Genomic DNA, 26167 nt, shown 5'->3' on the forward strand with positions numbered 1-26167 from the left:
CAAAACATGAAATACAGACTTTTGGCTATGACATTCCATCAATTCAGCATTAATTATAAACAGTGTTCTGCATCTTAGAGTTCTTCATATACATGGCAAAAAAAAAAAAACACACATGAAATTCATGGCTTACAACTATAAGTGGAGTAAGCAGATTTCAATTCATTTAGGCATATATGCTGAAAATTTTTTAAAGCAGTATCTTAAGTATTTAAGAAATACAAAAATGTACTCATATGTGCAAAAGGCTTTATGTATAAAGCTTAAACAACCTTAAACCAATGCTCTCTAGCTCTTAAACACTCAGGTGTCATTCATCTGAACTAAGCAGGCCAAGCAAAATATCCTATGATTCCTGTGTTCGCCTCAATGTCGAAATGGGTGGATAAATTTAAAGGCTGTTCTCTCAAGAGTTGCTTTATAGGCAATTTTCTCCCAGTATCAAGGTCTGCAATTTCCATTTGGCTGCCAGTTTCCGATTAAATTCATCACCTTTATTATAAAAATGGGCTTTACTCCATGGCCTGCTGCACAAGAACTATAAGGAAAGCATTTTTCACTGGTAACAGCAAAATCATTCTACAGCAGCCACCACAGCCACCACATCCACTGAGACATTAGCTTCTTCAACCTGATGTAGTAGTTTATCACTCACAGGAAAAACCTGTAACAACTGTGTAACCTACAGAAACTAAATTCTACAGAAATGCCCACCTTTAAGGTTTCTGCAAAAAAAAAACCAACTGAACTCCAAATTTTTAGAATCAATGTTGCTATAACATTTCCAAATTGCAACAAAAGACAAAAATCATTTTTAAGTGTTAGATAATGAAGTAACTTTTAACTCCATTTTTTAAAAGTTCATGATTTGTTTTACACTCCTAGTTAACTTTCACCATCTGAGCAAACAACCAATAGTCAAATATTTATGTTAGACAACACTGGTACCTGACTTTACTTTCTTAGTAAGTTACAGTATGGATGTGGCAGGATAAAGGGAGGAAGACAGAAAAGATATTTCCCAAATAATGACATTAAGGCTAATCACCAAGGTATACTCAAAAAAGCAGTATCATTCATTTGTGAAATTATGATTTTTACAGTTATCTATGTAATTAATGTTTACTTTAAATAACCAGTAAGACAAAAATTCAGGGGCCAGCACTGTGGCGTTAGCGGGTAAAGCATTACCTGCAGTGCAGGCATCCCATATGGATGCTGGTTTGAGTCCTGGCTGCTCTACTTCCAATCCAGCTCTCTCTACTAGCAGAAGATGGCTCAAGTCTTTGGGCCCCTGCACCCACGTGGGAGACCCAGAAGAAGCTCCTAGCCGTTGGCTTCGGATGGGCACAGCTCCATGCATGGTAGCCATCTGGGGAGTAAACCAGTCGGTGGAAGACCTTTGTCTGTCTGTCTGTCTCTGCCTCTCTGTAACTCTGCCTTCAGATAAATAAATAAATCTTTAAAAAAAAGACAAAAATCCAAATATTTTCTCTTCAAGTAAACTTGTTTCCAAATTTACAAAGGGAAAAGCAGAGACATAAATTCCACATTAGGTTAAGCCTATCATGAGAAGAACTACCATAGGATATGATGTCTGCCCTGGAAGTTTTCCTCTTGCAGCTAGTTGCGATGAGGCCCTTCCGTCTTAAGCTTTCTGTCACGGTCAAGAAAGCACTGTATTTTCTATTTTCATTTTTCGCCCCATCTTACTGTATGGCCCCTTAAGGACCAGACTATTATTAATTTTTGTATTCCCAGTACCCACTAAAATGCTGGAAAATTGTTGAAAATTATATAAAAAGCATCAACATCCGCTTTGCTAAAACTCCACTAGTCACAACCAGAATTTTTTTGAATGAAGTAGAACAGAGTAATACTATACTGCATTGTAAGGAATACAGAGAAACTTTGTTATTTAGTTATATAAAAATGTTACTTACATATTCTAGCTCCTAACAAAATATTTCTCTTTAAAACATTTAGAAAGTTTCAGACATATGCTATCTTTTCTAGTTTCTATTTATACTGTCAAGATATATGTTCTTGCTAGTTAATAACATCAAAAATTAAAGACTCCAGATTCACAAAATCAAAGACCTCCAACTGAGGATCCTCTTAAACTGCTCCAAAACTTTCATTCATCCACAAAGTGATAGTTTAATACTCAAATCTGACCGATACATCGGCAGTTATGTACCAAGAAAGCAGTGCTATGACATTCACTTTAAACACTTCAACAAAAATCTTCATCAATAATAGTTTAATTCATATGAAAAGGAAATGTGAAAAATAAAAACATCCTCATGCCCCTTACTTCCATGAAATTAATTCAATGCTCCTATAGCTTAAAAACAGACCTAGAATCTTCTAACTCAGATCCTACTTGATCTTCTCTAATCACTATCATTCTCTCTATTCACTTTCCTTCTTCTATGTTCTTTTGTGAAAGGACAAAAAGTGTTGTTGGACATCTCTCCTCAAATCACCCCTTCACAACTTTGTCCCAGCCTGTGAGCTCCAACCCCTGCAGCAAACATCAACATCACCGTGTCTAAGTACCAATCCAGCCAGGCACAAAACTTGACTGAGACACCAGAAGACACCAAGGAGTTTCTCCTTTTCCTGTATCTTTACCTTATACACCTCTATCACATTATTCTAAGGTAAATTTTACCTAATGTATAAAGTAGTGGGGGAATGAAAAGCCTACTCCAACCAAAGATTTTAAATTACTGATATTATGTAAAACATGGACAGTGAAACCTCTATGCTAACACACACTGAAATATTCCCAGATCTGGATTCAGCCTGCTGGAAAATGCTACCAGAGATTCCCATGAACCCAGGAGAACCTTCTGTCTCTAGTTCAACATCAGCTAAAGGAAAATTAGATGCTCAATTTTATTCCTACTTAGAGGAAAAGTTAAAAAATACTCCAAGAGTAGACATTTCAAGCAATGAAACAGCACTTACAATAATTAAGAATACTCCTATCAGAAGGCAGCTACATGATACAAATCATCAGTCATGACACAATTCTCCTTAGAGGAATCCAAAAGTATTTTTACTTGCTAATGGTGAAACTTAGATATATTTCTTTCATAGGAGCCCAATGACCTATGATTCTTGAACCAAGTTTCTAACCTGTAAAATGTCTTCACCTCCTCTGAAAAAAAAAAAAAAACGCATTACATATATAATGAAGGATGAGGATCTTATTCCTAAAATCCATTCCAGCCTTAAAATCTCAGAATTAGGAAAATTTTTCTTCAAAAAATAATATAACTTTTGGGGCCAGCACCATGGTGCAGTAGGTTAATCCTCTGCCTGCAGCACAGGCATACCATAATAGGAGGCCTGTTCTAGTTCCAGCTGCTCCTCTTCCAAACCAGCTCTCTGCTGTGGCCTGGGAAAGCAGTAGAAGATGGCCCAAGAGCTTGGACTCCTGCACCCGTGTGGGAGACCTGGAAGAAGCGTCTTCCTGGCTTCGGATCAGCCCAGCTCCAGCTGTTCTAGCCATTTGGAGAGTGAACCAGCGATCAAAGACCTTTCTGTCTCTCCCTCTCACTGTCTATAACTCTACCTCTCAAATAATAAAATCTTTTTTAAAAAAATACAACTTTTTAAAATGATCAGTTTAAGTTCATATCTGATCATAAAGATAGGATTAAGTGTCAAAGGAATCACATAAATAAGAACAGTGTCTGCTAATAAAAATTGATAGAATTAAAAATGGGAGAACGATCCAACATGGGAAGCAGGATACACAGTAGACTCATAGACAAACGCCCTAAACAGCACTAAGAATCAGCCCTTAAGGCATTCAGATCTGGCTAAAGCTCATGAGAGCATTTCAGGCATGCAAAGCCAAAACACTGTGGCAAAAAAATGTCCTAAATGAAAGATCTCTGTGAGTGAGATCCCGGTGGAAAGAAGGGGCCCTCAAAGGAGGTACCTTTCTCTGAAGAGAGAACTTCCACTTTGATTATGGCTTGGACCAAATAAGGTCAGAGTTTGTGAACTTAAGGGGCTTCCATAGTCTTGGCAGCTCATGACAAGACCCTCGGGTGATTACTGACGTCATAAATATGAGTGTCAATTGTTAAATCAACAACAGGAGTCACTGTACACTTGCTCTACCTGTAAGACTTTTGTCCTTAACGTGTTGTGCTATGAGAATTAACAGTAAAATTGGCCGGAGCTGTGGCTCAATAGGCTAATCCTCCGCCTGCGGCACTGGCACACTGGGTTCTAGTCCCAGTCAGGGCGCCGGATTCTGTCCCGGTTGCTCCTCTTCCTGTCTAGCTCTCTGCTGTGGCCCGGGAGTGCAGTGGAGGATGGCCCAAGTGCTTGGGCCCTGCACCCCATGGGAGACCAGGAGAGGCACCTGGCTCCTGGCTTCGGATCAGTGTGATGCGCCGGCCGCAGCGGCCATTGGAATGTGAACCAATAGAAAAAGGAAGACCTTTCTGTCTCTCTCTCTCACTGTCCACTCTGCCTGTCAAAAAAATTAAAAGTAAAAAAAAAAAAAGCAAAACTAATCTTCAAACAGTACTTTATACCTTGTGAGTCTGTGTGGGTACAAACTGTTGAAATCTTTACTTAGTATAGTTGATCTTCTGTATCTAAAGATAATTAAAAATGAATCTTAATGAAAGAATGGGGTGGGAGAGGGAGTAGGAGATGGGATCGTTTGCGGGTGGGAAGGTGGTGATGAGGGGGAAGGACCACTATAATCCAAAAGCTGTACTTTTGAAATTTATATTAAATAAAAGAATTCTATTAAAAAAATATAACTTTTTTTTACAAAAATCCTTTGGGCTTTCCACATGAAATGTTACCATACCAATCACCTTGCACTTTCCTTTTTTAAAGGCTGCTATGAACAATAAAGCATTAAATCTTCACTCTATGATATGACTAAATGACAACTGTAAGAAGACAGGAAAGAAAGCATCCAATATTCCTAAGTTAAAATATAAGTTCACAGGAAAAAACTCAACTGGTTACTGATTATACAACTACTGTATCACTGCATCTTTTTTTTTTTTTAAAGATTTTTTTATTTATTTGACAGGCAGTTACAGACAGTGAGAGAGAGACAGAGAGAAAGGTCTTCCTTCCCTTGGTTCACTCCCCAGATGGCCTCAACGGACTGCGACGATCCAAAGCCAGGAGCCAGATACCCACTCCTGGTCTCCCATGCGGGTACAGGGGCCCAAGCACTTGGGCCATCCTCCACTGCTTTCCCAGGCCATAGCAGAGAGCTGGACTGAAAGAGGAGCAACTGGGACTAGAATCGAACCGGAGCCCGTGTGAGATGCCGGCGCCACAGGGGAGGATTAACCAGTGCACCACAGCGCAGGCCCCAGTATCACTGCATCTTAAACAACTTAACAAGGGTAAGTATCTTTCTTTCCAAAATTTAATGCATCTTCCTTACAATTCAATAGTTCTCATACTTAAAAATTTTAGACCTAAGCCTGACAAATGTTATATAACTTGAGCCTATTTTTTTTTACCTGTGTATATCTAGTTTAAGCCAAATTTCAATTTCATGTTTAAGTCACAGAATTCCATACATTAGCTTTCCTGCATTTAGAGAATTGTATTTTTAAAAACAGCACCACTGGATTTTTATTTAAGTAACAAATACATATGAATTAAACAAATCTATTACTGAAACCACGGGACTAAACTGCTATTTAATTAAAGCCAAAAAAAAAACACTTTTCCTTGTTTTCCTTCAACTAAAACTTGAAATTCAAGTTAAGTGAAATTTAACTATTCTTTCAAAGGATCTTTTAAGATGATTCCCAATTATTATTTAAACCTGCCTCCCAAGATCCAGGCATCTTTATAATTCTTTTAAAATTTTCCCATAATGTACCCTCAGAACACTAGCTCCAACAAGAGACAGATGTATTCCTCTACCAAGTAATTTCAGAAAATATTCCGTTAGACTAAATAACTGTCTTTACTTCCAATCCTGGAGTACTACGCAGTTCTTCCTGGATGACATAACCCTTCTATGCTCAGACTACCTAAAGGGGCAAGTATTTCATGGAACATGAATTTAATTACCAGATCTTTATCCCCTCCCTTCCAACATGATTACAGTCTTGCAAGTCACTACGGCAAAAGCAAAAAGGGGAGAACTTAGAAAAAGCATTATCGAATGGGGCTGGCACTGTGACGCAGAGGGTTAACACCCTGGCCTGAAGCAGCAGCATCCCATATGGGCACTGGTTCTGGTCCTGGCTGCTCAACTTCTGATCCAGCTCTCTGCTATGGCTTGGGAAAGCAGTGGAAGAGGGCCCAAGTCCTTGGGCCCCTGAACCTGCGCGGGAGACCCGGAGGAAGCTCCTGGCTGCTGGCTTCAGATCAGTACAGCTCCGGTCGTTGCGGCCAAAAGGGGAGTGAACCATCGGATGGAAGACCTCTCTATCTCTGCCTCTCCTCTCTTTGTGTAACTCTGACTTTCAAATAAATAAACAAACCTTTAAAAAAAAAAAAAAGGAAAGACATTATTGGCAAAAATCTTACCACTTCATATGGACCTCATACAGAATTTGCTAGCAACTAACTTGTAGTTTAGACTCACTGGCTCTAGAATTCACAAGCTCACTACAACCCAGATATACCTCTTCCTCCACCATGCACCCAATTTATTCCTACAACCAATACCATCACCAACACACACACACACACACACACACACTGACACACATGATCTCAAAACAAGGAGTTATGTAAAATCCAAAGGCACTGAAAGGAATAGAAAGCCAAAGTAAGCATACAGAAATAACAAAAGTTAAGCAGTAAAATAAAGCACTCCAAAAGAAAATTTTTAAAAAATGAGTCAAAGAAAAATCTGAAACAAAGGGAAGAGAAAGGCAGCAGAACCATAGCAGTGTATCACATTAATATGCCACACTGTAACTTAATACCACACAGACTAAAGACAAGAAAACCTGGGCTAAAATCAGAAACACGGAGGCAAATCAAACAAGGGGGTGGGGCGGGGAGGGACACCTAAAAGAAAGAAAAGGAAAAGCGTTAAATGAATCCCCCATTATCAAATGGGCTGTCTAGAAAAACTCTAGGTGTTTATTTTACTTCCCCATGCAAGATGTCCTCACATCCAAGGACACTGGCTATAACACCACTAGCTTACCTTTTCTGCACTTAAATCCTGTCTGTCCTTCAAGAGCCAAGTGAAATTCTACCTCTTCTCAAACATTCCATAATCTCCCCAGCTTAATGTGACCTCCTTAGCATTAGTCTACAGCCCTCTGTTTTCATTACCTTGTAATACATTTCATATTATCTATCAAGTACCCATGCAACTCGAAGATATACATTTGAACCTTTGGTGCATCCCTCATAGCATCCACGGATAGCATGCACTCAAATATTGGTGAATTAGAATAAAAAGATTCAACTACATGTTAAATCATTAAAATTTAATGTGAGGCTGCCGCCGTGGCTCAATAGGCTAATCCACCACTTGCGGCGCCGGCACGCTGGGTTCTAGTCTCAGTCAGGGCGCCGGATTCTGTCCCGGTTGCCCCTCTTCCAGGCCAGCTCTCTGCTGTGGCCCGGGAGTGAAGTGGAGGATGGCCCAAGTGCTTGGGCCCTGCACCCCATGGGAGACCAGGAGAAGCACCTGGCTCCAGGCTTCGGATCAGCGCAATGCGCCGGCCACGGCGGCCATTGGAGGGTGAACCAACAGCAAAGGAAGACCTTTCTCTCTGTCTCTCTCTCTCACTGTCCACTCTGCCTGTCAAAAAAAAAAAAAAAAAAAAAAAAAAAAAAACTTAAAGTGAAATATGCAACTGAAAATCATGTTGGATTACAATAATCAGTTTCTACTGTAAAGCAGCATAAATGCTGGTTTCAGATTAACTGCATTGTAATGATAAAGGAGTTGGTATTCCTAGGGCCAGTTACAGTAGCTGCTAAGTCTTTATAAAAATGAGTAATGAAGGCAGGCATTAGCACAGCTGTTTATAGACACTCTGCAGAATGCCTGTATCCCGTGTCAGAGGGCCTGTATGTAAGTCTTGCTCTCCTCTGGTAATGCCAGCTTTCTGCTGATGCACAGCCTGACAGGAAGCAAGTGATGACTCAAAAAGTTGCGTCACTGCTCCTCCAGTGGCACCTGCCTGTCTCCCAAGGAAGGCCAGCTGCTGTGGAAATTCAGGAAGTGAGGGGCCAGCACTGTGGCACAGCAGGTTGATGCCCTGGCCTGAAGAAGCGGCATCCCAAATGGGTGCCGGTTCTAGTCCCGGCTGCTCCTCTTCAAATCCAGCTCTCTGCTATCGCCTGGGAAAGCAGTGGAGGATGGCCCAAGTCCTTGGGCCCCTGCACACACGTGGGAGACCTGGAAGAAGCTCCTGGCTCCTGGCTCTGGATCAGCGCAGCTCAGGCCATTGCAGCCATCTGGGGAATGAACCAGTGGATGGAAGATCTCTCTCTCTCTCTCTCTCTCTCTCTCTCACTGTAACTCTGTCTTTCAAATCAGTAAAATAAATCTTTAAAAAATAAAAAAAAAAGAAATTCAGGAAGTGAACATGCAGATAGGATGATATCCCCTTCTCTCCCACTTGCCTCTCCCCAACTCCATCCGTGTCTCTGCCTTTGAAACACATAAAATTTCTTAAAATAAAATCGAAGTGTCTCTAGTGTATCTACTTCCTTTTAACAATTTGAAATGATTAGTAGCAGAAGGAAATTCAAGCTTCTAATATACTCACGAACTATAAGGAAAAAAATCCTTAAAATGTATATGCAAAATTGGTCAATCATAACTTTTCCGGCAAAGTAGTAACCCAACTGAGGTTCAAAAACAAGGTGCTATAATACCTCTCTACCCTTGCGCCACCACTCTTGAGTACTGAATGTGGCCACAATCATGCAGTCACCAAAAATGACCTGAAAATGTTCGGATATTCAGTTCTCTACAGTCTAAGAACAAAACAGACAAAAAGAACTGTGCAAGGGAGAAGAGGAAAACACAGATGACTATCAGTTCTATAAAGGTACCACAGGAGATCTCCTCCTTCCTGGCTCTCTACATAAAAACAAAGTAAACTCTTCCCTCATGTGCAGAGTTTAATTCAAGTGACTGAAAGGAAAAAAAAGTATTTTACAACTGCCTTGGTAGTTTAATAAAAAAAAAAAAAAAACTCAGCCAGGGCCACAGCTCACTAGGTTAATCCTCCACCTGAGGCGCCAGCACTCCGGGTTCTAGTCTCGGTCGGGGCGCCAGATTCTGTCCCGGTTGCTCCTCTTCCAGTCCAGCTCTCTGCTGTGGCCCAGGAAGGCAGTGGAGGACGGCCCAGGTGCTTGGGCCCTGGACCTGCATGGGAGACCAGGAGGAGGCACCTGGCTCCTGGCTTTGGATCGGCGCAGCACCAGACACATCGGCCATTTGGGGGGTGAACCAATGAAGGGAAGACCTTTCTATCTCTCTAACTCTGCCTGTCAAAAATCAATATAACTAAAAAGTACAATTTCAATGAATTATTAACCAAAACATACACTATGAAGGATCTTAAAAATAAGATTATCTCTCGAGCCGGCGCCACGGCTCACTAGGCTAATCCTCCGCCTAGCGGCGCCGGCACACCGGGTTCTAGTCCCGGTCGGGGCGCCGGATTCTGTCCCGGTTGCCCCTCTTCCAGGCCAGCCCTCTGCTGTGGCCAGGGAGTGCAGTGGAGGATGGCCCAGGTGCTTGGGCCCTGCACCCCATGGGAGACCAGGAAAAGCACCTGGCTCCTGGCTCCTGCCATCGGATCAGCGCGGTGCGCCGGCCGCGGCGGCCATTGGAGGGTGAACCAACGGCAAAGGAAGACCTTTCTCTCTGTCTCTCTCTCTCACTGTCCACTCTGCCTGTCAAAAAAAAAAAAAAAAAAGATTATCTCTTCAACAACTGCAAGGTACATTTTAAAGTAAAATATATAATATTTGCCTAACTAAAAACAACTGACAAGGACTGTTATAATGCTATAAACTATAATAAAGTGAGATAAGATTATCTTTTTACTGCCGATAATTTTTTATTGCAATAATAAAACCAGGATCCCTGAACTTTCTCTTCATACAAGATGTAATAGTAAACTATGACACACATTTTTCTGACTTATATAAACATCAGTTGCCTGACTCAGAATTGCACCGATAATGTAGAAAGTAGAATACTTTTTTTTTTTTTTATTTTTTGACAGGAAGAGTGGACAGTGGGAGAGAGAGACAGAGAGAAAGGTCTTCCTTTCCATTGGTTCACCCCCCAACGGCCGCTGTGGCCGGTGCACCGCGCTGATCCGAGGCCAGGAACCAGGTGCTTCTCCTGGTCTCCCATGCGGGTGCAGGGCCCAAGGACTTGGGCCATCCTCCACTGCACTCCCGGGCCAAAGCAGAGAGCTGGACTGGAAGAGGAGCGAGTGGGACAGAATCCGGCACCCTGACCAGGACTAGAACCCGGTGTGCCAGTGCCACAGGCGGAGGACTAGCCTATTGAGCAGGGGCACTGGCCCTAGAATACCTTTTGATATATGTGACTTAGTCCCCCACCAAAACGAACAGAAACCATTCCAACAACTAAGCTGTAAAAGCTGAAACTATTTCAGAAAATTCAATTTCCTAAATCAGTTAGTTTAATATAGTCAACATACCAACATAGAGTCTCTTAAAAAGACAAATTCTTTAATGAGAAGTATCTCCATTTACTCAAACCCCACTCTCAAACACTAAATTCAGTTAACTGCCATTTCCATCATATTCTGAACAACTGTCCCCCCCACAAATTGAAAGAAAAATACTTTCCAATTCTGTCAAAAGGGTTATCTCTAAACTTGATCACTAAATGCTTTTTTTGTGTGTGTACTGATATCCCCATCTGCTGGAACACAAGTTCCTTACTATCAAAAATTCTTAAAGACAAAGGTTTGCAGTAGAGATTTTGCAACTACTTAGAAATATAATTTTAGGGCCAGAGCTGTGAAATTGTAGGTGGTTCCTGATGATGACGTAATTACTTAAATCATAGTTTAGTGTTGGCAAGGGAAAAAATAGGATTATAAAATTTACAGTAATGCTAAAATGTAATTGGAAATACAAAAATCAAATCGCCAACTATGACACTGATACTGTGTAGTTTCATCCACAAAAAGCAGCCTGCAAGTCAAGTCATCCTGACCACAAAGAACATGTTCAGCAGCTAAATTCAAGTCTGCTGTATCAGAGTGCTTGATCCAAGCCCCACTTCCTGTTTCCAATTCAGCTTCCCGGGAGACAGCAGGTAAGGGCCCAAAGGGGTAAATCTGGATTGAGTTCTCGGCTCCTGATCCAGCCCTGGTGTTGTGGCCACGTAGGGAATGAATCAGTGGATGGATGACCTATTTCTGCCTTTCAAAGAAGACAAAAAAAATTAAGATGGGCTGGCATTGTGACCAGGTGGGTGGAGTCCCAGCTACTAAAGGTCCAATCCAGCTCCCCTGCTGATACTTCTGGGAAAGCAGTAGAAGATGGCCCAGGAGTTTGGGCACATGGGAGACCAGGATGACCTGGCCCAACGCTAGCTGTTGTGGCTACTGGGTAGTGAACCAGTCAATGAAAGACAACTCCCCCCACCCCTTATCTCTGCCTTTCAAACAAACAAAAAATTAAAGAATATTACGGGTACAGCTGCAGAAATCTAAATGTGAACTAGTTGTTCTATTATGTGTAGAATTAAATCCTTTTATTCAAAATGATGTCACAGTGAGGGAAAATGTTGACTTTAAAGAGATACACAAACAGGGATGGAATGTCAAAAGGTTGGCTAATGGGTTAAAATATTCAACACAAAAAAGATAAGTAAAAGTAAAAGGAATGATGAATAAAGTACTCAGAAGGTTTTCACTGTACTTGGTAACACACACAGTCACCAGATCAGTGACACTGGGTCAAACTTCTCCCTCAAGTTAAACTAATTCAAGAATTCCAAAAACTCTCTAAACCAGGAGTTTCAATTCTCCTAACTATCATAGAAGGGGGCCGGCACCGTGGCTCACTTGGTTAATCCTCCGCCTGCGGCGCTGGCATCCCATGCCAGGTTGTAGTCCCGGTTGCTCCTCTTCCACTCCAGCTCTGTGGCCCGGGAGAGCAGTGGAGGATGGCCCAGGTGCTTGGGCCCCTGCGCCCGCATGGGAGACCAGGAGAAGCTCCTGGCTCCTGGCTCCAGATCGGCGCAGCGCCAACCATAGCGGCCATTTGGGGGTTGAACCAATGGAAGGAAGACCTTTCTCTCTAACTATATCTCTACCTGTCAAAAAAAAAAAAAAAAACTATCATAGAAGTGAAACCTCAGGGTCTTTGTGGTGTAATGAGTTAAGTCATAGCCTGCAATACTAGCATCCCTAATGGGTGCCACTGACTCCTGGCTGCCCAACTTTCAGTCCGGTTCTCTGCTAATCAACCAGAAAGGACAGCAGAAGATGACCCAGCTGCCTGGGCCAGTGCCACCCATGTGGGAGCCAGAAGAAGCTCCTGGCTCCTGTCTTTGGCCTGGCTCAGCCCCTACAGCTGCAGGCATATGGGAAGTGAACCAGCAGATGGAAAATCTCTACTTCTCTGTCTCTGTAACTTTGCCTTTCAAGTAAATAAGGAAAGAAAGACAGAAAGACAGAAAGAAAGAAAGAAAGAAAGAAAGAAAGAAAGAAAGAAAGAAAGAAATCAAAGTTCAATACTCTAACTAAAAATTGGGCCAACAACTAAACAAGTGAGCCCCACATATTCCCAATACTTTCAGGATCAATATACTGAAACTTTACATGTTCTATAGTAAGAGCACGTAAAAATCTCATTTAGATCTAAAATACAGAAAGCTCAAAATACAAATACATTGATTAAATACTATTCAGAAAATATAACTATTTAAAAAAAATCCTGATGAGTTAACCACATACTAGTTTACACTGCATCTGATTTCTACTTCCTTTAGCCCATCAATCATATATATTTTGTTAGCTTACCAGAAAGAGTTCATTATGACATGGCCATGTAATGCATGCCTTCATTCCAACTAAATCTATACACCTTTCCTGAGCAAGTCTTGCAGTCTCCATCATTTTGCTAACTGCTTAACCTCCCCTTCTCCTGGAATAGGAGTGGGGCACGTCAGGCCCATGGACCATGTACGATCTGTGAAACCCTTTCCTCTGGCCCTGCCAAGGCAACCACAGACAGGACTGCAAATTCAATAAAACTACAGCAGGTTAATTTTTAAAGTTGATCATTTTCTATGGCATGTGAATGATGTTATAAATAAACAAACAGCTGTTGGCAGAAAAAAGGTTCCCCATCCCTTTATTAGAATCCTATCCAGCTTGCCATTCACTTCATTAAATCCTACCAACCTTTAACAGCAACTCAAGCTCCACTTCTCCAAAAACTTTACTAAATATTTCAGCCACAGTGACCTCTTCCAAACTATCACTGTGCTGGTAATCAGTGATTCTTGAGCACAACAGCCAACATCCACAAGGATAAAGCAATTACCTTTCCCCCTTTTTTGTTTCTCATTCTCTACAAGCTACTCTGCTTATGTAATTGTTCATCCTCTCATAACCTTAAAATATTGAGACATTAGATGCTCCTGCTACCCTACAGTATAGGTAGCTATTTTTCATATAGTACTCTTTAGCCCCAGAATGTTTACTTCTGAGGTTGGGAGGGCATTTACAATGGAAGGGTGGAGGTTCAGAGATGCTAGATATCTTGTCCAACATAAAACTAATTAATTGCAGTCATCATTAAATCAGTTATTTGAGTATACCCAAAGAATTCTTACCACTTCACTATATGGTCTCATTAGCATAGTCACAGAAAATACAACTCACTTCTGTCTTTCTGTTGTCTCATGCATGTACATGTGCATACACACATATGGAGTTAACACCTGAACATCTGTCCTAACAATGTATAATTGCCAATAATGGTGGCAGAAGCAACAAGAGTACAGGATGAAGTGTTGTCAATTTCTTGGTAATTTTTGTTTGTCCTGGGTTGGAAATTTTTATTTTTTCTTTAAAAAAATGTATCCACTTACCATGTAAAACAAAGAGGAACACAACTTGTACCTCACTTAAGTACACTTAAGTTGTTTCAATTTACTTGAAAGAGGCACTCATCCACCCTCCACATGCTGGCAATGGTAATGGGGTTGTAATGGTTACATCCAACCAGGTGTTTGGTTGCTCTTCGATCATCTACCTGACAGATTATTGGGTTGTTCACCTCCTGCTGATCCAAAACTGATGGCAATGTACATTTCTGAGTTGAAACATTTGGCAATATTAAGCCTCCATATTAAATTTTTCAGAAATGTTGTTTCCTATTGAGTGGATATTTAAAAGTAGTAACAGCAACAAACTGAATTTATTTGCACCACAATATTTAAAGAACTGAGGCTCTATCTTTTGGTTAACAAAAAAAAAGTTTGAGTGAATTAGCTGCCTTTACTTTCTCAGTTGTAGCCTCTCAAAGATTGTTTTTACAATAAAAAATTCATTATTCTAGCTATAAGAATCTGATCAACATCTGTCCAAGTTCAATAACAGAATACCACACTTGCTTTTTCATATTCATGCTCAAAAGCTGAGGCAACAATAGTTTTCCAGCATATAGAAATATTCTGTGTTTCTGGCCTCCAGTTCCACTTAATGGAGTGATTAGAAGTACTCGCTCCAGCTCTGCTCAAACCTTAGCTTGTAATATACTCAACTTACAGCCTCCCCAGACCTGAGTCTCTGCACCTGTTGACTCTCAGGTACCTTCTACCTCTGAAATAACATGAAGGATCCTTTAATGTTACTCCAACTTTCCCTACAAGCAACTGCAACCAAAAAGAAATGCTTTGCATTTCAAGATTTTAAAAATTGTGTTAGTTTTCCTAATTTTACTATTAAAATGTAATGATTCTGTATTTTTCTTTAGTTTTTCCTATATATTTCAAGTTCTAAAACTAACTTAAAAGCCAAGGAATCCCAGTAATTTGATACCCACCAAGTGATCAAGCCCAGTCTTGACAATATCCAGCTTGCCTCAGAGTCAAAAGCAAGGTGTTCACTTACAGCTCAATATCTTTTCTTTTCTGTTTTTTGTTGTTTTTTTTTTTTTTTTTATTGAAGATTTATTTAGGGGCCAGTGCTGTGGCACAGCAGATTAAAGCCCTGGCCTGAAGTACTGGCATCCCATATGGGTGCCGCTTTGAGTCCCAGCTGCTCCTCTTCCGATCCAGCTCTCTGCTGTGGCCTGGGAAAGCAGTAGAAGACGGGCCAGGTCCTTGGGCCCCTGCACCCATGTGGGAAACCCTTGGCTTTGGATCGGTGCAGCTCCCACCGTTGCGGCCATCTGGGGAGTGAATTAGCGGATGGAAGACCTTTCTCTCTGTCTCTACCTTTCTCTGTAACTCTTTCAAATAAATAAAATAAATCTTTAAAAGAAAAGATTTATTTATTTGAAAGAGAGAGTTACAGAGAGAGGCAGAGATAGGGAGAGAGGTCTTCCATCCGCTGGTTCACTCCCCAAATGACTGCAATGGCCAGAGCTGAGCTGATCAGAAGCCAGGACCCAAGAGCTTGTTCTGGATCTCCCACACAGAAACAGGGGCCCAAGAAGTTGGGCCATCTTTTACTGCCTTCCCAGGCCATAATAGAGAGTTGGATCGTAAGTGGAGCAGCCGGGACTCCCACTGCGCCACAGCAAGGGCCCTGCTCAATACCTTTTCAATCCTGGGCCAATTAGATATGAAAGGCCTTCAAAAAGTTCATGGAAAATGCATATTATGAAAACCCTGTAGGCCGGCACCGCGGCTCACTAGGCTAATCCTCCGCCTTGTGGCGCCGGCACACGGGGTTCTAGTCCTGGTCGGGGCGCCGGTTCTGTCCCAGTGCCCCTCTTCCAGGCCAGTTCTCTGCTGTGGCCAGGGAGTGCAGTGGAGGATGGTCCAAGTGCTTGGGCCCTGCCCCCCATTGGAGACCAGGATAAGTACCTGGCTCCTGCCATCGGATCAGCGCGGTGCACCGGCCGCAGAGTGCTGGCCACAGCGGCCATTGGAGGGTAAACCAACGGCAAAGGAAGACCTTCCTGTCTCTCTCTCTCACTGTCCACTCTGCCTGTCAAAAAAATAAATAAATAAAAAAATTTTTAAAAAATAAAATAAAGAAAACCCTGTACATGGATTTCAAAATCTTTTACAACAAAATAATCTAATCTTTTATTTATATTCTCATGAGTTTTTTTTCTTTATTTTTTTATTTATTTGAAAGGCAGAGTTACAGAGACACAGACAGGGCCGAAGCCAGGAGCTAGGAGCTTCTTTCGGGTCTCTCAGGTGGGTGCAGGGGCACAAGGACTTTGGATTATCTTCCACTGCTTTCCCAGGCACATTAGGAGGGAGCTGGATCAGAAGTGCAACAGCCAGGACTCGAACTGAGGCCCATAAGGGATGCCAGCACTGCAGGCAGCAGCTTTACCTGCTGTGCCACAGCGCCAGCCCCTCTCATGAACCTTTTAAAGTACCCTCTATGTCATTATTTCAAAAACATTTCTTATCTGGAACTTCACTAGTTCTAATACTCATCCTCAGATTCCAAGCCAATCACATTCATTGTCTATCTTCCTTTGTAAACACATTTATTTTCACATATATGATCCTGCCTTGGACATGGCCAAAATACGGGACCACTTTACAAACCTAAATAAACTGACTTTTTTTTTTTCTGGCATTTCAGTATCTCCAAAAAGGCTCAAAGACTTTTCACTGTGACAAATTCTGCCAGTCATAAATAATGTGATTAAAAAGTTGCAGGAAATGCATTCATTTCACCAAATTCAAAATTCAGTTCAATAAAACATACATACAGGTTTAGAATAAATGAAGCACCATTATGAACATAAACAAAATGCTTGTTAGCCTTGATAGCTTTGCTCCATTTTCAAACTAGAGCTTCTGCTTCAAGAAACTAAAACAGTAAAAACCTCAAGTTCAGTCATTTACTTAAAGAATCCCAGTTAAATCACTGATCTGCAAGCTGATATTTTAAAATTCATCACAAACTTTTAAACACTAGAATTGCTACAGCAGACTAGATTTCCTTTAGAAATGAGCTAAGTTGGCCAGCACTGCAGCTCACTTGGCCAATCCTCCACCTGCGGCGCCAGCACACCAGGTTCTAGTCCCCGTTGCTCCTCTTCCAGTGCAGCTCTCTGCTGTGGCCCGGGAAGGCAGTGGAGGATGGCCCAAGTGCTTGGGCCCTGCACACGCATGGGAAACCAGGAAGAAGCACCTGGCTCCTGGCTTTGATTGGCGCAGCACCAGCCGTAGCGGCCATTTTGGGGGTGAACCAATGGAAAAGGAAGACCTTTCTTCTTGTCTCTCTCTCTAACTCTGCCTGTACGGAAGGAAGGAAGGAAGGAAGGAAGGAAGGAAGGAAGGAAGGAAGGAAGGAAGGAAGGAAGGAAGGAAGGAAGGAAGGAAGGAAGGAAGGAAGGAAGGAAGGAAGGAAGGAAGGAAGGAAGGAAGGAAGGAAGGAAGGAAGGAAGGAAGGAAGGAAGGAAGGAAGGAAGGGAGAAAGAGAGAAAGAAAGAGAGAAAGAAAGAGAGAGAGAAAGAGAGAGAGAAAGAAAGAAAGAAAGAGAAAGAAAGAAAGAAAGGAAGAAAGGACGAAAGAAAGAGAAAAAGAAAAAAGAAATGAGCTAAGTTGTCTGTTAACTGAAAGTTCCAACTTATCAATCTTCCAAGAAATGGCATTGTTTCAAATTAGCTTAAAGACACACCTGTATTTTTAAAAATGCTATTTGGGTAAAATGACAAACTGGGACATATGATTATACTTAAGTTTTCAACTACACTAAAATAATCAAATGGTCCTTTATCTATCCAGAACACACCAAAGCATGTCTTAGGGACAAAGAATCTTTCCTATTTATTGTGCTTTACATAGAGAAGAGACACAAGAAACTGACAAGGAACAAGGTTTACCTAGGAAATTCTGTAAATGACAAAACTCCCAAGGGTAGAGATGAAAGACTAATCGTTTTCCTCTGTTAGACTGATATATTTTGGTATAAGGGCTATATACTTAACTGAAGCAATTCTAATTCTCATTAGTGTCAATAGCAGTACAGTAAAATTATGATTACACACCCTGAAGGGAAGTACTACAAATAAAATTATAAGATTTCTAAAAGTCACTTTTAAGAAAAAATAAATGTACCTTTTTTCTCTAAAAGCCCAAAACCACCACCAATCATTACACAACTCCATGCTGGGGTTGGCATTGTGGCAAAGCAGGGTAAGCCTCAGCCTGTGACACCAGCATCCTATATAGGCACAATGTGCAGTCCCAGCTGCTCCACTTCTAATCCAGTTCTCTGCTAATGGCCGGGGAAAGCAGTGGAGAATGGCCTGCAACCCACATGGGAGACCTGGAAGAAGCTTCTGGCTCCAAATAGTCCAGGCTTTGGCACAGACCAGTCCGGCCACTGGTCATTTGGGGAGTGAACCAACCAATGGAAGAGCTGTCTCTCCCTCTTAAATAATTAAGTAAATCTTTAAAAATTAAAGAAAAAAAATTCAAAGTCTGTTAAAAATTAAAAAAAAAAAACTACATGCTCTCATCCCATACTGATCAAAAAAAAGATATGTGTCAGCACTCCTCTGAGAGTGCCTGCAGGGCATGGCCGAGGTGGACACTTCAGCAATTTATCCAAAGAGCAGAACAGATAATGATATCCCAACATTAAGTATGATGACCAACCACATAGTAAGTAGTAACTAGCACCCACTGAGGTTACAGTGATAGGACAAATTTCTTAGCACAGTCATACTAACAAAACTAACTGTATTCTTTATCAAAAGTTTAATGCTATTTTTGGCTTTCTGAAGTTAAGTGAAAATAATACTGTAAAAATATTACAGGAGGGGTCGGCGCTGTGGCGCAGGTTAATCCTCCGCCTGGGGCACCGGCATCCCATGAGCACCAGTTCGAGTCCCAGCTGCTCCTCTTCCAATCCAGCTCTCTGCTATAGCCTGGGAAAGCAGTAGAAGATGGCCCAAGTGGTTGGGCCCCAGCACCTGCGTGGGAGACCTGGAAGAAGCCCCTTCCTGGCTTCAGATTGGCCCAGCTCCAGCCATTGCAGCCATTTGGAGAGTGAACCAGCAGATGAAAGACCCTTCTCTCTGCCTCTTCCTCTCACGATCTATACTGTACCTCTCAAATAAATAAATAAAAATCTTTATGAAAATTACACAAATAATCAGATAATCTAGCTATCTGGGGTTCCCAAATCAAAATGCCGATTTTGAAAAGGTGCACAGGCATTCCTTAGAAGTTCTCACTGTGTGAAAAACACATTACTGCTCTTAAAATTCACACTGAACTGTCTTAATGTCAATAAAGGAAGAATCATTGAAATAATGAAGCCCTGGCAATCTAATAAAAAAACTGATACACAATTCTAATTCTGACTAATATAAGCTCACCCACTATCCCCATTCCTTGTCCTTAAAATAGGCTCTCAGCTATTTTCACAACGGTCAACAAGCCAATAATATAAAGTGGCTCCGTGGCTGTCTCAAAGTTATCAACAAATAAAATTCACCAACATTACAGCATTTTCCATCTCTGAGACAGAATGGAAAGTTTTGTCTATAATGCACCATCAAACAAACAATTCGAACAAATTGCATTAGTTACATGGAGTCCTCCAGTGAACTAACACCAACCATAGTAACATTCAGTTTCTAAAAAGCTGCCCCTAGGATCACACTTTTAATTTAGTCTCTTGCTACCCACCCACCAATCAAAAAACAAAAGAAAGAACTTTACATTTGTAAAGTTAATAGGTAAGAGAGGAGCACTTAGGTCAAAGGTCAGGTATTTTAGAATAACTCACTTTTTCCTGTTAAAAGTATCTATTTCCCTTTAAAAAGAAAGCCAAAAACCACTTGTTCTTATGGAAAACCCAAGGAGCTCCAGAACAGTGACAGTTGAGGCAAGTAGTAACATATATAACGTGCATGAAGCATTTTAAAGAATCAAATTAACTTATTTTACTTGACATTCCCCAACTCATTTAAGTAAAGGTATTCACATGAAATGGAGAAAAGAGATCTATTTTAAAATAAACTCAATTGTGCTACATATCCTAATATAGACCATACAAGCCAGATAAAGATTTAAAAGGAAATATCTACCATATACAGGGAAGTTAAGCTTTAAAAAGTGCGAAAGGAAGCTGAATAAATAACCTATGAGACAAATGGTCATTTCTATTATCGCCATATATAGCTGGTGACATCTCCTGGGTGAGCAGAAAAAGACAGTAATGGATCTAGGAACTGATATAAAGACTGGCTTCTCATTAAAACTAATTCAAAGAGCTTGTGTACAAAAGCAAAATCTTAGCTCCTAAAGAACAAATTAATTCCTTCACCGTAAGTAAAAATCTGTTATTGATTACTGTCAACAGTGATTGCTTCTTCAGACAGAAAGTTAAAACTAAGAAGTCTATACAGCCAGAGTCTTCTCAATACCAAGTCATATAATTTTTAAACTGAAACGTCAGTAAATGAGCAAGGTATCTGGGGGAATAAAAAGTGAAAGAAAACTGAGGGTATAATTCAATAATGAATGCGTTAAGTAGAAACATTATTAAACAAAAATTTTAACTAATAAAGCAAGTTCTCAATAAAAATAATTTCCCTCACATTTTTAAGGGAAAGGAAACAAGCAAAGAAACTAAACTGTCAAAAAATTATTTTAAAAAGACCATCAGAAATTATATTTTTCAATTCAGTAATTTAGAACATGTTTGCTCACTTTTGAGCCACATACATGCCAAGTTTTCTGATATCCACAACAAAGATTTAGATTCTCTTTTTCTCACCATACTATACATTTTTTATTTTCAGATCAATTTTAGCCTCCTCTCCACCCCAAAAAAATGAAAAGCCAAAATCTGATTATCAAAAATGTCATTCTCCACTATTCTCCTGCTTGAGAGTTTTAAGTCCAATTTATTTTACTCTTCACTTTCTGGATTCTGAATGAGAAAACTTTATTTTTTAAAAAAGAGTTTGCATTCAACTACTGCTGTTAGGTTTCATTTTCATAACAAAGAAAGGTCTTTAAGAAGAAAACTTTGTGTACTAACTGCTCTTTCCCACGGGTGGTCTCTCAGGGTTCAGATAAAAACAGTTTAAGTCCCAGGTTTTATCTGTAATCATCTCAATAAATCTTCAGTGAAAGACTCTTATGCTTGAAATAATTAAGTTATATCCTTTATATATATGACTGGTCCAACCTGGAACACATTCAAACTTTATAAAAATAAAAAAAAAAATGTTGAAGAAACATGGCAGGAAAAACTGGCAACTCGCCCAAACAAAAACAATTAGAAAAGCTATCTGTGAAGATAGACTAAAGGTTACCTTGACATGTAACAAAATGCCCCTTCTAACACATTCAAGTTTTAAGCAAATAGGAAAACCTAGCATTGTTAGCTCCCGAATTTTTACATGGACAAATAAAAATTCTCAAACTGACAGGCAAATTCTTAAGAACAAATCTGCACATTGCAAAGCACTTCGCAACAAAATTCCTAAATGGTCTCATTTACAATTTTTAATAATCGAATACCTCTGCTAGTAAAATATCTTAACTCCAAGAAACTAATCGATAAAGCAGAATTTACAGCTGTACTTGAAACTAGTAACTACTTTTTCAGCCAAGCATCATGGACAAAGGAAAAGTAACTCCAATCCACAAACAAAAGTCACGATTAATTTATTTTGGACAATGACAGGCTACAAAGGGCTAAAGTGCAATTTGCCAAATTTCACAGTTAAATCATTCGGCAAGGGAAAAAAATGTAATGCACTCAAAAAACTGACATTTTTCTTAACTCATATCAAGCTTATAATAAGGCTAACAATTACAGGAAGCAGCTTATTCCACACTGAGGAATAGCCCCTCTTCCTGCAGGTTTGTACTGATCTGATAAAACAATCAAGTTTCCTGACATCATGCCGTCTGTTCTGAACACCCCCACTACCACACAGCAGCACCCTTTACCCGGGCAGTCGGAATGGCTGAAACTAGTCAGCGAGCTGGAGTAAGCCACATTAAAGGGCAAACAAACAGTTCTTTAGAACATCATCGACTGAACTAGGGATTTTCTACTCTCCAAACTCAAAACAGTTACGATTAACAACCAGAAAAAAAAAAAATCTTTTAGAGATAGTGACGACAGAAATTTCTCGGTTTGAAAGATTAATTACTACTAAGGCCAAAGGTTAGAAATTTAACAGGAATCCAACTCCAAATTATTTAGCGATTTTAGATCAGTGAAAAGGCACAAGTAGGAAACTTTTTTAGTACTAGTCAAACTCAAACTACTTAGCCTTTAAATAGTACACATGAGGTAAAAATATTTCCAATTTTATAATTTCCTAATGCTGTTTGAAGGAATTCAACTTTCAAAAACGCAATTTTAATCAACTCAAAATACTGTCAAGGCCTATTTTCATTTTAACACCTACTACGTAGATTCCTTCTTAACAAATGCATTTAAGAAACACTATCTTTGGAAATTACTACTAACACTACTATAACTTTACCAAAATACTCCAAGGAGAAAATTAAGAAAGTCCTATCCCGGAACCATGATAGTTATGTCAATAATTTTAAACAAAATGCATTCCATATGTGTAGACATTCATGGACAGAATTACATAAAACGATAATACGGAATTTAAGTTTCAACTAAATTTAACGCAGGTCAGACCTGACTGTATTTTTGCTCCAAACATTTCCTTGGTTAGAAATAAATAATAACTGGCGCCCCTTAGCGCTCACAGTCGGAAATACTCGATTTGAGAGTTCCTGCATTTTTTGTGTGTGTGTGACATTCCAGAAAGTTTTCTGCCTCCACAATCTTTCAAATGCCAACACAACCAGGAGAGGCAGGGCCCCTTAAAGGGACAGACAGCGGGCTTTCCCGAGCGAGCCGGCGAGCAGACCTCGGCCCCGGCCGCGGCCAGGTCCCGCCCCGGTGCGCGGGGACCCCGATGCGCGGGGACCCCGGTGTGCGGGGACCCCGGCGCCGGCGGCCCGAGCGGCCCGCGCTCCTGCGCGCGCGTCCGTCCTCACGCAGACATTTCCGGCCTTTTGTTCCCGACTGACATTCCAGCTGCGGGCCCCGGCCCCGGCCCCCGGATCTATTTTTAACATCTCCAAGTTCTCTTGAAAACCCCGAAACCTATTGTTCCTCGTCGGCACAGCCGACAGCGTTCCGCTTCTTCACACAGTTCTCCGGGATGCTACGCAGAAAACGCTCCTCGCCACGGCATTCCCGGACTTTGCGCGGGTCCCACGGGCTCCGCGGGGCGGCCGAGCCCCTCGGCGCGCCGCGCGGCCGGCCGGCGGCCACCTGCTCGCCGAGCTCCGGGCCCCGCAAACTTTTGCCCGGCTGCTCCCCGGCCCTGCGCGGCGCCCCGACTCCCCGGCCGAGGCGGCGCGGGCGGCCGGGCCCGGCTCGGGACTCCGCTCCCATCTGTCATCGCGGGACTTGGCGCTCCACCCCCCAAAAGTGTAGTCGAACTCCCTAACAGTTCTCGCTTCCCCCAAACAAAAGGACGGGAGCGCTCCCGCTGTCATTCGGGCCGCTGCCCCCCCCCCGTACTCACACGGCCACCCAAACTCCAGACGCACGGGGACCCCGCGCGGCCCGCCCGTCCGCGGAGCCCACCCAAGCCTCCCGAGGCCGGGGTGCGCCCCGCGGGCGGGCACGGGGAGACGCGAGGCCGAGCGGGCGGGCCAGGGACACGCGAGCCCGCCCGGCTGGCGGCGCGGCCCGGGCTGGCTCTCGGGGAGGGTCGGGGAGGCCCCCGGGCCTGCGCAGCCCCACTCCGCTTTTCGGAAACGGGACCCCCAAAGCCACAGGAGCCTCTCCCAGCGCTCCACCGCGCGCGCCGCCGGCAGCGGGGTGGGGGGGAGAGGAGTCCCGGCCCAGCGGGGGGCGTCCTGCCCGGCGGGTGCGCCCGGCCCCGGCCCGCCCGCCGCGAGCCCGGCCCGGCCCGGTCCTCCTTTGTGCGCCTTCCCCGGCTTCCCGTCCCCCGGGCGCGCGGTCCCGCCCGGCCGTGACCTTCCCGCCCTCGCCACCATCCCGAGCCGGGAAGAAGGGTCGCCCGGCGGGGCCGGGGCCGGGGCGGCGGCTCACCTTCGTCCAGCAGCCGCTCGAGGTGGTTGAAGATCCCGCAGAAGTTGGGCAGGCTGCTCATGAGCTTCTTGTCGTTCATCAGCTGCATCAGGTAATCTGGGGTGGGCTTCGGCTTCTCCTTCGTTTCCATTTCCCCAACCATATTCCAGGCTCCGCAGCTCACTCCGCCCGCCGCCGCCGCCGCCGCCGCCGCCGCCGCCGCCGCCGGAGAGGAGGGAGGGGCGGGGGCGAGCCCCGGCCGCCGGCCGCTCGGGACTCGGCGTCCCGCTCCGCGCCGGCTCCCGCTCTGGCTCCCGCGCCGAGCCCCGGGGCGGCCGGCTCCGCGCGCCCGCCCGCCCCCCGCAGGCACTTTCCGCCCGGGCCCGACGCGCTCCCGGCCGCCGCCCGGCTCGGCGCGTCCCTCCCGAGGCCGGCGGGCGGGAGGCGGGTCTCGGCGGGCCGAGTGCGGCCGCGGAGGAGCCGGGCCGCCGCCGCCGCCGCCGCTCGCTCGCTCGCTCGCTCGTCCGCGGGGCCGGTCGCGCCCGCTCAGCGCCGCCGCCGCTGTGCCGCGGGCTCGGGGGCTCTCTGGGCTGGTCCCCGCCGAGGCGCCTCTGCCGCTGCCGCCGCGCTCTGACTGCGCTCCTCCTCTTCCTCCTCCTCCTCCTTCTCCTCCTCCTCCTCCTCACTCACTTGGCGGCGGAGTTCGCCTCAGTTCAGGCGGCGCTGCCGGCGGCGGCGGCGGCGGCGGCGGGGGGAGGGGCGGCGGCGCGGGGAGGGCCGGGGGCGGGCGGCGGGCGGGGCCGCGCAGGGCGGCCGTTAGCGGGGCCCGGCCGGCGCGCTCCCGCCTCCCGCCGCCGCCGCCGCCGCCGCCCCTCGGCCCGGGCCGCGGCCGTGCTGCCGCCCTCTCGCGTCCCTCGGCGGGACGGGGCCCGAGGGGCCGCGCGCGGGCCTGGACGCCGGGACGGGGTGGCCGCCCGGTGCGGGCGCGACCACGGGAGGGGCGGGTGCGGGGCTGCCGGGTGGGAGGGGCCGGGTGGCGGGGTCCGCGGCCGCCGCTGCGGGCCCGGGCGCGGCCGGCGAGAGGAATCCCGGCGGGACGCGCCACGACGCGCCGGGGCCGCCCGTTACTGTAGTTTTTTCAAACCAGTCTCTGAGCCTCCCCCAGCCGCCACCCCCACCCCCCCCCCAGAAGAGAAATCTTTCTAACGTCCTGTTGCTTCACGGGGGACTTTGGGGTGGGCGTCACGTGGCCCGACACGTAGCTGTGAGGCTGCAGCGCGCGTGCGCGCGTCGAGCCCGGCGTCCACGCCCCTCCCGGGGGTCGCTCCGCCCCCGCCGAGCTCGGCGGGCGCGCGGCGGGGGAGGGGAGGCCCGGAGCGCGCCTGCGTGGGGGCGGGGCCGGGCGCGGGGTCTCCGGGCGTGCGGGGGGCGCCCCGGTGCCCCACCGGCGGCCGTCGGGCGCGCGCGGGCCGCGGTCTGAGCGCCGCCGAGACCCTCTGGTCTCTGGTGGGAACGCAGCCGGGAACGTCCCAGCCCCCGGTGCCGCGCTGCCCCGGCCTCAGCCGCCGGCGGAGCCACGCGTGACCACTGCCGTCGTCGGCTTCGTCCTCTGCGCCCCTCGCGATTTGCTGGGACGGAACCCCGAGAATGCGCGGGGCCCGGGGAGCGGCGCCGGGGGCCTGGGCCGGGGGCGGCGGTCCCGACGGGTCGGCGTTGTCCGGCCGCTCGGAGCCCGTCAGCGGGGCTCGTCCGGCGCGGCCGCCGCGGAGTCCGGGGGCGCCCGGTTCGGCCGCTGAGCCTGCGGACCGTGTCCGCTCAGCTCGCGGTGCAGACCCGGCTTGGCGGCTGGGAGAGCCCCGCGGAGCTCGCCGCGTCTGAACCCCGAACGCGGGGTTCTCACCCTCCAATCTGGC

At 44.9% G+C, this 26167-nt stretch overlaps 1 protein-coding gene across 19 annotated transcripts in view; it reads right to left on the reverse strand.

Moving 5' to 3' along the window:
- Nucleotides 1-25318, reverse strand: part of QKI (QKI, KH domain containing RNA binding) — a 167277-nt gene extending 141959 nt beyond the window's left edge. For 13 of the 19 annotated variants that reach the window (XR_011388429.2, XR_011388427.2, XR_007923130.3 and 10 more), the window contains exon 1: nt 24276-25318. Coding sequence is in view for 10 of the 19 variants with exons in the window: in XM_051855180.3 (XP_051711140.1) it covers nt 24276-24417 (142 nt within the window). In the remaining 9 variants the exon portion in view is untranslated. The remainder of the gene's footprint in view (nt 1-24275) is intronic. The other 6 variants (XM_089332472.1, XM_089332475.1, XM_089332474.1 and 3 more) reach the window with 4 other exon arrangements.
- Nucleotides 25319-26167: the final 849 nt, after the last annotated feature.

The sequence above is a fragment of the Oryctolagus cuniculus genome, chromosome 5, assembly GCF_051225735.1.
Source record: "Oryctolagus cuniculus isolate XC-2025 breed Fujian yellow rabbit chromosome 5, ASM5122573v1, whole genome shotgun sequence".
NCBI lineage: Eukaryota > Metazoa > Chordata > Mammalia > Lagomorpha > Leporidae > Oryctolagus > Oryctolagus cuniculus.